The 14,467-nt window shown below is 45.9% G+C and overlaps 1 protein-coding gene across 6 annotated transcripts in view; it reads right to left on the bottom strand.

The window, feature by feature from the left end:
* The window catches only part of UNC13B (unc-13 homolog B), a 328,189-nt gene that overhangs the window by 243,766 nt on the left and 69,956 nt on the right, over window positions 1-14,467 (bottom strand). For all 6 annotated transcript variants that reach the window (XM_077284764.1, XM_077284742.1, XM_077284725.1 and 3 more), the window contains exons 5-6: window positions 4,129-4,246; window positions 3,279-3,402 (exon numbers count right to left, since the gene is read on the bottom strand). In XM_077284764.1, the coding sequence (XP_077140879.1) occupies window positions 3,279-3,402; window positions 4,129-4,246 (242 nt within the window). The remainder of the gene's footprint in view (window positions 1-3,278; window positions 3,403-4,128; window positions 4,247-14,467) is intronic.

Raw genomic sequence — 14,467 nt, 5'->3', positions numbered from 1 at the left:
ACTGTTCGGGCACAGACACCAAACACGGACTTCATCAGGAAGCCCGTGATACTATTTGGGTTCTGCTACCCAAACACTTGCCATTTGTCACGCTGTATTGTGCATGACAGCGCGGCTAACATAGCTTCTGATCGGCGGTGAAATCATCCCCGCTTGTCAGGTCAGAGAGCCGCAGTTCCCACACTGTCAAAAGACAGCGTGAGTGCTCAGCGGTGATCTGAGGTATAAAGTTTACCTCGGGTCACTGGTGTTAGCGGATGGGACTACAGCTCCCATCATCCGACACCTGCTGCAGCAAATAACAGCGAGAGCAGGAGCGGCTGATGGGTATATTCATTAGCCGACTCCTGCGATGTAAATAAATAACTTTTTTTTTTTTTTTTTAAATGGTGTAGTTTTCCATATATTTTTGAAAACCAGCCAGGGTAAACTCACAACTAGGGGCTGCAACCCTCAGCTGTCAGCTTTAACAAGGCTGGTTATCAAGAATAGAGGGGTCCCCACGCCGTATATTTTTTAATTATTTTAACAAATAATTAAAAAAAAGGTGTGGGGTCCCTCCCATTTTAGACAACCAGCCTTGCTAAAGCTGACAGCTGGGGGCTGGTATTCTCAGGCTGGTAAGGGGCCATGGATATTGACCCCCCCCCCAGCCTAAAAACAGCAGCCCGCAGCTGCCCAGAGAAGGCACATCTATTAGATGCACCAATTCTGGCGCTTTGCCCGGCTCTTCCCACCTGCCCTGTAGCAGTGGCAAGTGGGGTTCATATTTGTGAAGTAGATGTCACCTTTGTATTGTCTAGTAGCATCAAGCCTATGGCTTAGTGATGGAGAGGCGTCTGTAAGACACCTCTCCATTACTAATCCTATAGTTGTATGGTAAATAAAGACACAGCCAGAATAAAGTCTTTTATTAGAAATAAAACAAAAGCACACTTTTACTTTTTTATTTACAAATAACAAACAGTTATACTTACCTAACGCCTAATTCCACCGAATCCCTCATCTCCTGTAATAAAAAAAAACAAAAACAATAATATCCCTCACCTATCCAATGTTCTGTCCCATGCCGTAATCCAGGTCTGGGGGATAAACAAGATGCGACTGTCCAGGCTGAGAACCACTGGTGACTGAATTGCTGCGAGCGCAGACTCAGTGACAGGCAGTGATGTCATCGAGGTTACCTCCGCTCACTGAAGCTGCGTTCCCAGCCGGGCTAAACTGCCGTAACCTTGGTGAGATCCCAACTAGTAAACCTGCTTCCATGTAGTCCTTCATATTCATGGGCTCAGCATAACCACAGCCCCACAGCTGATTAGCAGTTTTCTGCCTATGCACAGTGTACACAGAAGCTGCCAATTAGTGGTGAGAGCGCGGTTATACAGAGCTCTGCATTCAGTGAAGCCACTCGATTCATGATGCCCAAAACACAATTTATGGGAGGCATGAAATGAATCAGAGCCTGGATGCAAGATTGCTGGCGTCTCAAAAATATATAGTTTGGAAAGCCAGCCAGGGACCATGGGATTGGGAAATGAGACTATTTTACTGCCGTCAGTGGTCGGATTCTCCCAACTACGCTCCAAGCGACTGACCTGTGTACACAAATTCGACAGACATATCCATCAACTGGAGAGCCGCAAGAAAAGCCAGATGGGAGACCGCACCAGACTATGGTCCCTAACAGGCTCTTCAAAACTATGTTCACCAGAGCGTTTCCGGGAAAAATAAACCTTGCTGTAACAACAGCAAAGCTCTGATGCATGCAGCAAGCGGTTTGGGAGCATGAATTGAGCAGGAGGGGAGGTTCCATTTAAAATGCCGGCGAGCTTCCATTATGCTGCATCTTTGCCATCAGTGTAATTATATCATCATGATAATCGCACTCCCCACAATAACGAGAAACTTTCCTTCCTCAATCAGGAAACTAAGGGTACCGTCACACAGTGAAATTTCCATCGCTACGACGGTACGATTCGTGACGTTCTAGCGATATCGTTACGATATCGCAGTGTCTGACACGCAGCAGCGATCAGGGATCCTGCTGAGAATCGTACGTCGTAGCACATCGTTTGGAACTTTCTTTCGTCGCTTGATCACCCGCTGACATCGCTGGATCGTTGTGTGTGACACCGATCCAGCGATGTGTTCGCTTGTAACCAGGGTAAACATCGGGTAACTAAGCGCAGGGCCGCGCTTAGTAACCCGATGTTTACCCTGGTTACAAGCGTAAACGTAAAAAAAACAAACAGTACATACTCACATTCCGGTGTCTGTCCTCCGGCGTCTCAGCTTCTCTGCACTGTGTGAGCGCCTGCCAGCCGGAAAGCGAGCACAGCGGTGACGCGGTGACGTCACCGCTCTGCTTTCCGGCTATGGCGCTTACACAGTGGAGAGAAGCAGAACGCCAGGGGACAGACACCAGAATGTAAGTATGTACTGTTTGTTTTTTTTACGTTAACGCTGGTAACCAGGGTAAACATCGGGTTACTAAGCGCGGCCCTGCGCTTAGTAACCCGATGTTTACCCTGGTTACCCGGGGACTTCGGCATCGCTCCAGCGCCGTGATTGCAAAGTGTGACCGCAGTCTACGACGCTGGAGCGATATTCATACGACGCTGCGACGTCACGAATCGTGCCGTCGCAGCGATGGAAATTTCACTGTGTGACGGTACCCTTAAAGAGTCACTAAACGACTTGTCAACAGCAGAGAAATCACCGAGACGGGTCCCATGCTGATCGGCTGATTCTCCCCCTCCCCCGATAAGGAGCAGCACTCTACACTACTAAGTAATGGTAACGTGGTGAAGGTTGTGATTTACTCCACTTCTGTCTTATACACTAGTCACCTCCAGAGCTGCATTCAGAAGCCCCACAGTTTCTCTGCAGTTCTTTGCAGAACCTGAAAATCTTCAATAAATGTAGGTTTAGTCTCCGTACAAAGTATTTAACAGAGGTCGGCAGACAGAAGAGAGCTGATAAAGCTGAAGAACTGTGAATGCAGCTCTGGATGTGACCGCAGTAATTAATCATGGGATTACTATTTCTGCAAATTGATATCATTGCTTAAATTTAGGAGGTCCAAAAGGGGAAATTTTTCTTCAACCAGCAGCGGAAGAAGATTTGGCCATTCGTAAAGTCAGAGCGGCTCGTAACGACTGTAGTTTGACCAAGAGAAGATAGAGAGACGGATGAGATTTATCACAGGATCGTCCTTCCATGGCGGCAAACTGCATCAGAGAAAAAAAGTTAGAGAAGAGAAAATGGCCCAAACTCACCGAAAGGCAACTCGAACCTGGTGTCCAGTAAGATCTTATGAAGAGTGGGGTTCCGGGTGCCGCAGATCTCATCGTCCTTCATGAGCACCTCGGCCTCCAGCGCTGTCCACTCTCCGGGACCCTCCTGGTGGAAATGAGAAAATGATACCTTGTGAGTCTATGATCGAGCCGTGACAAATGCTCATCTTCTACTTAAATATCTTAGACCTCCGACATGGTAGAATATGAAAGATTCATTTTTTTCTGTAGGGAATGAAGGAAGCGTTGTGATCAGGAGCTGTATCTGTTCGTCTGCAGTGGTCTCCGGCTGCTGCAGATCCGATAAAAGGTCAGTTCAAGTATTTAAAGGGTTTTACTCACCTTCAGAGATGGATATCGTACAAACAAGCACTTCTGCAATTCACTGCTTATTAAAATTTGCAGCGGTTCTGTAGACATTCGCACACTTGTTTACAGCTCGTTGCCTAGGAGACCGACCACCGCTGCAGTCTGCGGCTTGCGAGCACTGTGCTGAAGCTGGCAGGGGCTAGGCAGTAAGCAGTGTGCTCAAGCGATCTGGGCAATAGAAAAGAGCTTGTAAACACTGCACATGGTAAGATGACGAGCAGCTATGGTCGGTCTCCAAAGCAACGAGCTGTAACAAGAAAAATTAATAAAAATATTTCAAAAACAGCTAAAAATTTTAACTGAAAACTGCAAAAATTTCTCATATCTACCCATTTATGAAGTTGACGAGAACACCATCATTTCTGTGCCAGATGGGAAAATATGAGGACCGTAAACGGCCAGAAAACCATGCTTCTATTCACGGACCATTACTATAGTCCATCAGCTTAGCGTCTGTTCTCACCTCGTCTGATTGCCGGATTGTCTGCAGCGGGATCCACAGAGTGCCCACCATGGTGTCCCAGATGAGGCCTTTATTCCACATTTCCACAATAAGCCCCAGGTCCAGCCGACTGATCTCACTGCAATATAAGGACGGGTCAAAACTGAGAAGCTGGAAGATCCGAAACCAAGGACTGAGCAAACCTGCGAGTGCATGGAGAGAGCTGCACCCCTCCCCTGAGTGTACAGTGAGCGCTGCCCCCCCCCCCCCGAGTGTACGGAGAGTGTTGCGCCCCCCCCCCTTGAGTGTACGGAGAGTGTTGCGCCCCCCCGAGTGTATGGAGAGCACTGCCACTGCCCCCGACTGTAAGGAGAATGTTGACACAATCCCCACCCAACCGGAGGGTACGGAGAGTGCTGCCCCCGGGTGTACAGAGAGCGTTGCCCCCCCCTGTACAGAGAGCGCTGCCCCCCCCAGTGTACGGAGAGCGCTGCCCCCCCCCCCCCCCCAAGTGTGCGGAGGGCGCTGCCCCCCCCCCCCCAGTGTGCGGAGAGCGCTGCCCCCTGTGGCCTCATATCCCTTCCCTCTGTCAGCGCAGGTAAACCATTGTGAGCGGGTGTGGAGGCGGAAATCCGCATCGTTAGCGGTTATGCCCGGCCATCGTGCCACGCAGAGACTATAGCAGCCCACTGATAGGAGACCTCCCTCCGGTAACCGTGGAGGCCGTATGTACACAGTGGATGGCCAGGTTTGTCATGTAAGGGAGAGGTCATGCGAGGAGCCCTGGAGGTGCCGATGTGCGGGTGACACCCAGCAATACAAAGCTGCACGGGGCGAAGCCTGTACAACACCAAGACCCCAAATACTAAAGGAGGACAATGGATAGGCTAAAAGGAGCCGGCCTGCTTGCTGATAGTTTCCCAGTGGGACCAGCTAAAATGTGGTATACGTCGCCCGCCCATGAAGGCAGCATTCACAGAAGCAGAAGCCGGACACGTCTGAAGATCTAAAAGCCTGAAACGCAGATAATAAAAAGGACTCGGAACCCGCATTATAATAACAATATGTAACGGGGAGGAATGGAAACCGCTGAGCGCACTGCGACATTAGGTGCAGGGTTACATAGGACTGCACCTATCTGTACCCAGCCATAGCCATGTAATGATATGTGGCATTACATAGGACTGCACTTATCTGTATCCAGCCATAGCCATGTAATAATATGTGGCATTACATAGGACTGCACTTATCTGTATCCAGAATCATGACCATATGATATATGTATTGTTACATAGGACTGCAGTTAATAGCCCAGGACTGCAGGAGGCGCTCTATTTTATCACCTTCATCCTAAGAACTAGTGAGGCACCAAAACAGACAGTAAAAGGTAAATTAAGCCAAGGTCCATGAGAGTTGTGTCCGGAAGATCTAGTAAACGGACCTAGATTTGACGGAGAATAGTCGTAGTCTCTCGGGGTAACGTGAGCCTGTGGACTTCTCTAGCACACGGACACAGGCACACGGACACAGACACACGGACACAGGCACCACGGACACAGGCACCACGGACACAGGCACCACGGACACAGGCACCACGGACACAGGCACCACGGACACAGGCACCACGGACACAGGCACCACGGACACAGGCACCACGGACACAGGCACACGGACACAGGCACACGGACACAGGCACACGGACACAGGCACATGGACACTGCAGTGAGGAGTCACCTGATGGGATTCCTACAGCTGGCGCTCAGTACATCAGTGTGCCTCTACTGCCACCTAGTGCGATTACATGATACTGCAAATGTCTCTTTACCTTTTGAAAACCAGCGGTCACATACACTGCTCAAAAACACAAACACTTTCCATCATTCAAGCAGTCGTTTTTTAATGGTTTTCCTTTCATAAATCCACAGTTAAAGATATCATAACAATCAGTAAAAGTTACTTGGAATAACAGGTTTATGAAATATATTCAGAAAATGCACAATTATCTTAGCAGCGCAATGCTTTCTGAGTGCAGATGTCTCTACTACCAATTGCCACCACTAGGGGGTGATCTTGCAGCTCTTGATCAGGTCAATAGAAATCATATACAAATATTTTATAATCGCAATGAAAAAGTATTCACACCCCGTGAACTTTTCCACATTTTTTCAGGCTACAGCCACAAACTAAAATTTATCTTTTAGGGATTTTATGCAATATACCAACTCAAGGTAGCAAGTATTTGTGACGTGTGAAAGAAATGATAAATAGTTTTCCAATTATTTTCAAAATATAAATTTGAGAATTGTGAGCTGCATTTGTATTCAGCCCCATGTAGTCTGATCCTCGGAAATAAAACGCAGTGACCAATTTCCTCCAGAAGTCACATAATTAGTAAACTGAGTCCACCATTGTGCAATTTTTTCTCAGTGTAACTACAGCTGTTCTGTGAAGGCCGCAGAGGTTTGTGTGAGAACATTAGGGATCAAACAGCATTATGAACACCAAGGAACACACCAGACAGGTCAGGGATAAAGCAGTGGAGAAGAGTAAAGCAGGGTTAGGTTATAAAAAACGGCCCAAGCTCTAAACATCTCACAGAGCACTCTTCAATCATCATTGAAAAATGTAAGCAAGCAGTATGGCACAACTATAACCTACCAAGACCGGGCCGTCCACCTAAACTGACATCACTAGTAACTATTAGTTGTATGCTCCACAAACCTGGCCTTTATGGAAGCCATTTTTAAAGCAAACCTCTTATGGTGTTTGTAGTTTACAAAAAGCCATGTTGGGGACAAAGCGAGCACGTGGAAGAAGGTGCTCTGCTTTGAGATCAAAGCACAACATTTTAAGCTAAAGTCAAACCGCTATGTGTGGTACCAAACTAACGCTGCACATCACCCTAAAACCACCATACCTACTGTCAGACACGGTGGTGGCAGAATCATGCTGTGCGGATGCTTTTCTTCAGCAGGAACAGGGAAGCTGATCAGAGTTGATGGGAAGATGGATGGAGCTAAATACAGGGGCAATCCTGGAAGAAAACCGGTTAGAGGCTGCAAAAGACTTGAGACTGGGGTGTGGGTTTACCTTCCGGCAGGACAACAACCCTAAACATACTGCCAGAGCTACAATGGATGGTTTAGATCAGGAGTCTCAAACACGCAGGCTGCATGCAGCCCCCCTGAGACTGCATCATGCTTCCCGCAGGCACTGAAGACCACTTCATGATCACTGTCTGGTCCAGAGGCCGCCGACGCCAGCGCATTATTTCAGTTGAATGTGCGTCCTTAGACGCATATCCAATCCTAATGTATTGCCGTACTGAGACAAGTAATACCAATGCCAGCAGCTGGCCAATCAGAACCAAGCAAATGACATTGACATGACAAAACGGCGGTGTATGACGTCACTGCTATGCGCCAACACACCGCTGTCAGCTGCTGGCCTCCGATTGGCCAGTGGCTAGCATTGGTATTGCTGAGCAGAGAGCTTGCCTATGTGGAGCAATACATTACATTGTCAATACATTGTCTAAGGACGCACATTCAACTGAAATAAAGCGTTAAAGTCGGTGAACCCTCAACCTGGCCGTGATCGATAAGGGGCCTACAGGGCCTACGGGCCATATGTGCAGAAAAGACGCCGAGGGCAGGGAGGAAGGACAGGTGAGAAGGGTTTTTTTTTCTCTTGTGTATGTGGTGAACAGCACAATAGGGAACATTATTACAATAAGAAGACAAGGATGGGGCTTACTACAAGGTGAGGAACAGGGTTGGGCGACATTACTACAAGGTGAGGAACAGGGTCGGGCGACATTACTACAAGGTGAGGAACAGAGTGGGCGACATTACTACAAGGTGAGGAACAGAGTGGGTGACATTACTACAAGGTGAGGAACAGAGTGGGCGACATTACTACAAGGTGAGGAACAGAGTGGGCGACATTACTACAAGGTGAGGAACAGAGTGGGCGACATTACTACAAGGTGAGGAACAGGGTGGGGCGACATTACTACAAGGTGAGGAACAGAGTGGGGCGACATTACTACAAGGTGAGGAACAGAGTGGGGCGACATTACTACAAGGTGAGGAACAGAGTGGGGCGACATTACTACAAGGTGAGGAACAGAGTGGGGCGACATTACTACAAGGTGAGGAACAGAGTGGGGCGACATTACTACAAGGTGAGGAACAGAGTGGGGCGACATTACTACAAAGTGAGGAACAGAGTGGGCGACATTACTACAAGGTGGGGACCAGGGTGGGGCGACATTACTACAAAGTGAGGAACAGAGTGGGCGACATTACTACAAGGTGAGGAACAGAGTGGGGCGACATTACTACAAGGTGGGGACCAGGGTGGGGCGACATTACTACAAGGTGAGGAACAGAGTGGGGCGACATTACTACAAGGTGAGGAACAGGGTGGGGCGACATTACTACAAGGTGAGGAACAGAGTGGGGCGACATTACTACAAAGTGAGGAACAGAGTGGGGCGACATTACTACAAGGTGGGGACCAGGGTGGGGCGACATTACTACAAGGTGAGGAACAGAGTGGGGCGACATTACTACAAGGTGAGGAACAGAGTGGGGCGACATTACTACAAGGTGGGGACCAGGGTGGGGCGACATTACTACAAGGTGAGGAACAGAGTGGGGCGACATTACTACAAGGTGAGGAACAGAGTGGGGCGACATTACTACAAGGTGAGGAACAGAGTGGGGCGACATTACTACAAGGTGAGGAACAGAGTGGGGCGACATTACTACAAGGTGGGGACCAGGGTGGGGCGACATTACTACAAGGTGGGGACCAGGGTGGGGCGACATTACTACAAGGTGAGGAACAGAGTGGGGCGACATTACTACAAGGTGAGGAACAGAGTGGGGCGACATTACTACAAGGTGGGGACCAGGGTGGGGCGACATTACTACAAGGTGAGGAACAGAGTGGGGCGACATTACTACAAGGTGAGGAACAGAGTGGGCGACATTACTACAAGGTGGGGACCAGGATGGAGCGACATTACTACAAGGTGGGGACCAGGATGGGGCGACATTACTACAAGGTGGGGACCAGGGCGGGGCGACATTACTACAAGGTGGGGACCAGGATGAGGCGACATTACTACTAGGTGAGGAACAGGATGGGGGGACATTACTACAAGGTGAGGAACAGGATGAGGAGACATTACTACAAGGTGGGGACCAGGGTGGAGCGACATTACTACAAGGTGGGGACCAGGATGGGGCGACATTACTACAAGGTGGGGACCAGGATGGGGCGACATTACTACAAGGTGGGGACCAGGACGGGGTGACATTACTACAAGGTGGGAACGAGGATGGAGCGACATTACTACAAGGTGGGGACCAGGATGGGGGGGGACATTATTACGTGGTGAGGAACAGGATGAGGAGACATTACTACAAGGTGGGGACCAGGGTGGAGCGACATTACTACAAGGTGGGGACCAGGATGGAGTGACATTACTACAAGGCGGGGACCAGGATGGAGCGACATTACTACAAGGTGGGGACCAGGATGGAGCGACATTACTACAAGGTGGGGACCAGGACGGGGTGACATTACTACAAGGTGGGAACGAGGATGGAGCGACATTACTACAAGGTGGGGACCAGGATGGGGCGACATTACTACAAGGTGGGGACCAGGATGGGGGGGACATTATTACGTGGTGAGGAACAGGATGAGGAGACATTACTACAAGGTGGGGACCAGGGTGGAGCGACATTACTACAAGGTGGGGGACCAGGACAGGGTGACATTCGTACAAGGTGAGGACCAGGACGGGGCGACATTAATGCAATGTAGGGACAAGGATGGGGCGACATTACTACAAGATGGCGACCAGAATAGAGGACAAGGTGCTTGCCAGAATTACTATATGAAGTTAACTGTAAGACAATATTACTACTGTATATGGACAATTGGGGGATACAAAATTATGGGGGGAAAAAAAAAATCAAAATAAAAGCATGAAAAAATATTTTGCTACTAAAAATACTGGTTTATGTATATATTAAAGTTAACAAAAAAGTGCACATTTGTTATCGCTACATACGGTACATACGGTAACCCAAAATATGAAACTGTACCATAACGTGATGAATTTCATTTAAAAAAAAATAAAATAAACACGGCAAAAATTTAAAAAAAAAAAGAAAAATGAAAAAAAAATTATGAAAAGGTGTATAGAAAAATAAATAAATCGTATCACTAGAAATATTTGGCTCCCCAAATATTTTTTTCCCCATGATCGGTCCATATACCCGAATTTGAGACCTCTGGTTTAGATCAAAGGATATTCCTGTGTATGAACGGCCCGATCACAGTCCAGCACAACTGGAGTATTACTGATCAGAGACGCCTCCATAAAAAAAAAAAAAAAAAAAAGGGAAAAATGTCACCTTTAGATGTGCAAAGCCGGTAGAGACAGACCCCAAAAGACTGGCAGCAGTTGTTACAGTGAAAGGTGGTCCTACAGAGTACTGACTCAGGGGGGCTGAATACAAATATTTAATACTACAGGTGTGGCCAAAAGTATTGACACCCCTGCAATTCTGTCAGATAATACTCAGTATCTTCCTGAAAATGATTGCAAACACAAATTCTTTGGTATTATTATCTTCATTTAAATCTGTCTTAAATGAATCAATACTTTTGGCCACAACTGTATGTATGTATATAATATAAATATAAATATATATATATATATATATATATATATATATATATATATAAAATTAGAAACCATGTATCATTTCCTTTCCACGTCTCAAATACTTGCTTGTTGGTATATCACATAAAATCCCAATGAAAAACATTTCAGTTTGCAGATGTAATGTGAAAAAAATTGGAAAAGTACAAAACAAATCCAAGAAGCAGAGATTAAGGTGCGGAGGCTGCTGGCATTTTTTTGGTTTATTTTTTATTTTTTTCGGGGGGGGAAGGGGGGGGGATTAATGGTATTACATAGTTTCACTAAAAGTCATAAGAATAGGAAAGCATATAAAAAAAATCAGTAAAAATCACAAAGTTTTAAGTCACATGGGCCTAATCCGCGGCTCACAGCGCATCAGCGCTTCCTCGGATTACTCCGCTCTTTCATGTCTTGATCACTACAGAGGTAAACCAGAACGTAGAAGCCGCTTACGACACCTGTATAATGTCCGCTGGATTATTAATGCTGCGACTTTCTTAAATCATGGTCGGGTTATAATCTGGATTAACAAATCAACCGGCAGCATAGCATCAATTTATTCTAACAAGCACATTCATTTTTTTAAAGTTTTTGAACATGAGACATGGCCTGTGGGCATTATGTTATGGAGCAGAAAGAGTCCAACTTTCATATTAGTCATTAGTCCTGCTCAATTTTTAGGAGTCCAGTGGGCGGGCACACTCACAGACTGACAGCTTTATGCACATATATTTAGGGAATACTGTTAATCCCTAAATAGGACAACCCACTCAGCTCTTAAGCACAGAGGACATCTGTCCATGAGCTGAATCTCAAGAGAAAATGGATCGTGTCGCAAGACAACAACCCAAAGCGCACAAATCATTCTACAAAAGAATGGATAAAGAAGAATAAAGTGAAAGTTTTGGACCTGAAACAAGTAGTTCATGGGAGAAAACCTACCTATCTATCTATCTATCTATATATATATATTATACACACACAGTACAGACCAAAAGTTTGGGCACACCTTGTCATTTAAAGATTTTTCTGTATTTTCATGGCTATGAAAATTGTAAATTCACACTTCGCATCAAAACTATGAAAATGTGGAATTATATACTTAACAAGAAAGTGTGAAACAACTGAAATTATGTCTTATATTTTAGGTTCTTTAAAGTAGCCACCTTTTGCTTTGATGACTGGCTAACACGGTACCAAGATATATTTCTTTCCTGTTGCGCACTCTTGGCATTCTCTTGATGAGCTTCAAGAGGTAGTCACTGAGAATGGTTTTCACTTCACAGGTGTGCCCTGTCAGGTTTAATAAGTGGGATTTCTTGCCTTATAAATGGGGTTTGGACCATTGTTGTGTTGTGCAGAAGTCTGGTAGATACACAGCTGATAGTCCTACTGAATAGACTGTTAGAATTTGTATTATGGCAAGAAAAAAGCAGCTAAGTAAAGAAAAATGAGTGGCCATCATCACTTTAAGAAATGAAGGTCAGTCAGTCAGAAAAATTGGGAAAACTTTGAAAGTGTCCCCAAGTGCAGTGGCAAAAACCATCAAGCGCTACAAAGAAACTGTCTCACATGAGGACCGCCCCAGGAAAGGAAGACCAAGAGTCACCTCTGCTTCTGAGGATAAGTTTATCCGAGTCACCAGCCTCAGAAATCGCAGGTTAACAGCAGCTCAGATTAGAGACCAGGTCAATGCCACACAGAGTTCTAGCAGCAGACACATCTCTACAACAACTGTTAAGAGGAGACTTTGTGCAGCAGGCCTTCATGGTAAAATAGCTGCTAGGAAACCACTGGTAAGGACAGGCAACAAGCAGAAGAGATTGTTTGGGCTAAAGAACACAAGGAATGGACATTAGACTAGGGGAAATCTGTTCTTTGGACTGATGAGTCCAAATTTGAGAGCTTTGGTTCCAACCACCGTGTCTTTGTGCGATGCAGAAAAGGTGAACGGATGGACTCTACATGCCTGGTTCCCACCGTGAAGCATGGAGGAGGAGGTGTGATGGTGTGGGAGTGCTTTGCTGGTGACACTGTTGGGGATTTATTCAAAATTGAAGGCATACTGAACCAGCATGGCTACCACAGCATCTTGCAGCGGCATGCTATTCCATCCGGTTTGTGTTTAGTTGGACCATCATTTATTTTTCAACAGGACAATGACCCCAAACACACCTCCAGGCTGTGTAAGAGCTATTTGACCAAGAAGGAGAGCGATGGGGTGCTACGCCAGATGACCTGGCCTCCACAGTCACCAGACCTGAACCCAATCGAGATGGTTTGGGGTGAGCTGGACCGCAGAGTGAAGGCAAAAGGGCCAACAAGTGCTAAGCATCTCTGGGAACTCCTTCAAGATTGTTGGAAGACCATTCCCGGTGACTACATCTTGAAACTCATCAAGAGAATGCCAAGAGTGTGTAAAGCAGTCATCAAAGCAAAAGGTGGCTACTTGGAAGAACCTAGAATATAAGACATATTTTCAGTTGTTTCACACTTTTTTGTTAAGTATATAATTCCACATGTGTTAATTCATAGTTTTGATGCCTTCAGTGTGAATGTACAATTTTCATAATCAGAAAATACACAACAATCTTTAAATGAGAAGGCGTGTCCAAACTTTTGGTCTGTACTGTGTAAATATATATATATATATATATATATATATATATATATATATATATATATATATATATTTATTTATTAGACTTGAACTTATACAGTGATTCACACAGAACACCAAAATTGGGCAGGAGAAAATTGTTGGTACCTTTCCAAAACTGTGGGTGACCAACGGTTTCAAGCATGTGATGCACGTTCATACTCACCTGTGGCAAGTAACAGGTGTGGGCAATATGAAAATTACATCTGAAACCAGATAAAAAGGTTGGAAGATGACTCAATGTTTGCATTGGGTGTCTGTGTGTGCCACACTAAGCATTGAGAACACAAAGAGGAGAAGAGAAATGTCCGAGGACTTGATAATTTTTTTAACAATTTTAGTTCTCAACAATCTCAAGGTTACAAGTCCATCTCCAAAGATCCTGATGTTCCTTTGTCTACAGTGCACAACATAAATTAAGAAGTTTACAACCCATGGCACTGTAGCTAATCTCCCTGGATGTGGACAACAGAAAAACTGATGAAAGGTTGCAACGCAGGACAGTCCGGATGGTGGATAAGCAGCCCCAATCAAGTTGCAAAAAAAATTCGAGCTGTCCTGCAGGCACAGTGTGCATTAATGTCAGTGTGAACTATCAGTCGACATTTGAATGAAATTAAATGCTATGGTAGGAAACAGAGGAGGACCCAAATGCTGAACCAGACACATAAAAAAAGCTAGACTGCAGTTTGCCAAAATGTACGCGAGTAAGCCAAAATTCTTCTGGGAAAGCATCTTGTCGAGAGATTAGAACAAGATAGTAGAATGATATGCTTTACCAAAATCCTCTGTTTCTTCAAAACAGAATCAAGCCTACAATAAAAACAAACAAAAATCAGTACCTACAGTCAAATATGGTGCAGGTTCAAAGAGTTTTGGGGTTGTTTTGTTGCCTCTGGCACTGGGTGCCTTGACTGTGTGCAAGACATCATGAAATCTGAAGATTACCAAAAGGATTTTGGGTCACAATG

Source organism: Ranitomeya variabilis, chromosome 1 (genome assembly GCF_051348905.1).
Source record: "Ranitomeya variabilis isolate aRanVar5 chromosome 1, aRanVar5.hap1, whole genome shotgun sequence".
NCBI lineage: Eukaryota > Metazoa > Chordata > Amphibia > Anura > Dendrobatidae > Ranitomeya > Ranitomeya variabilis.
Note: the sequence above shows the minus strand (reverse complement) of the source record. Positions and strands in the feature narration are given on the sequence as shown.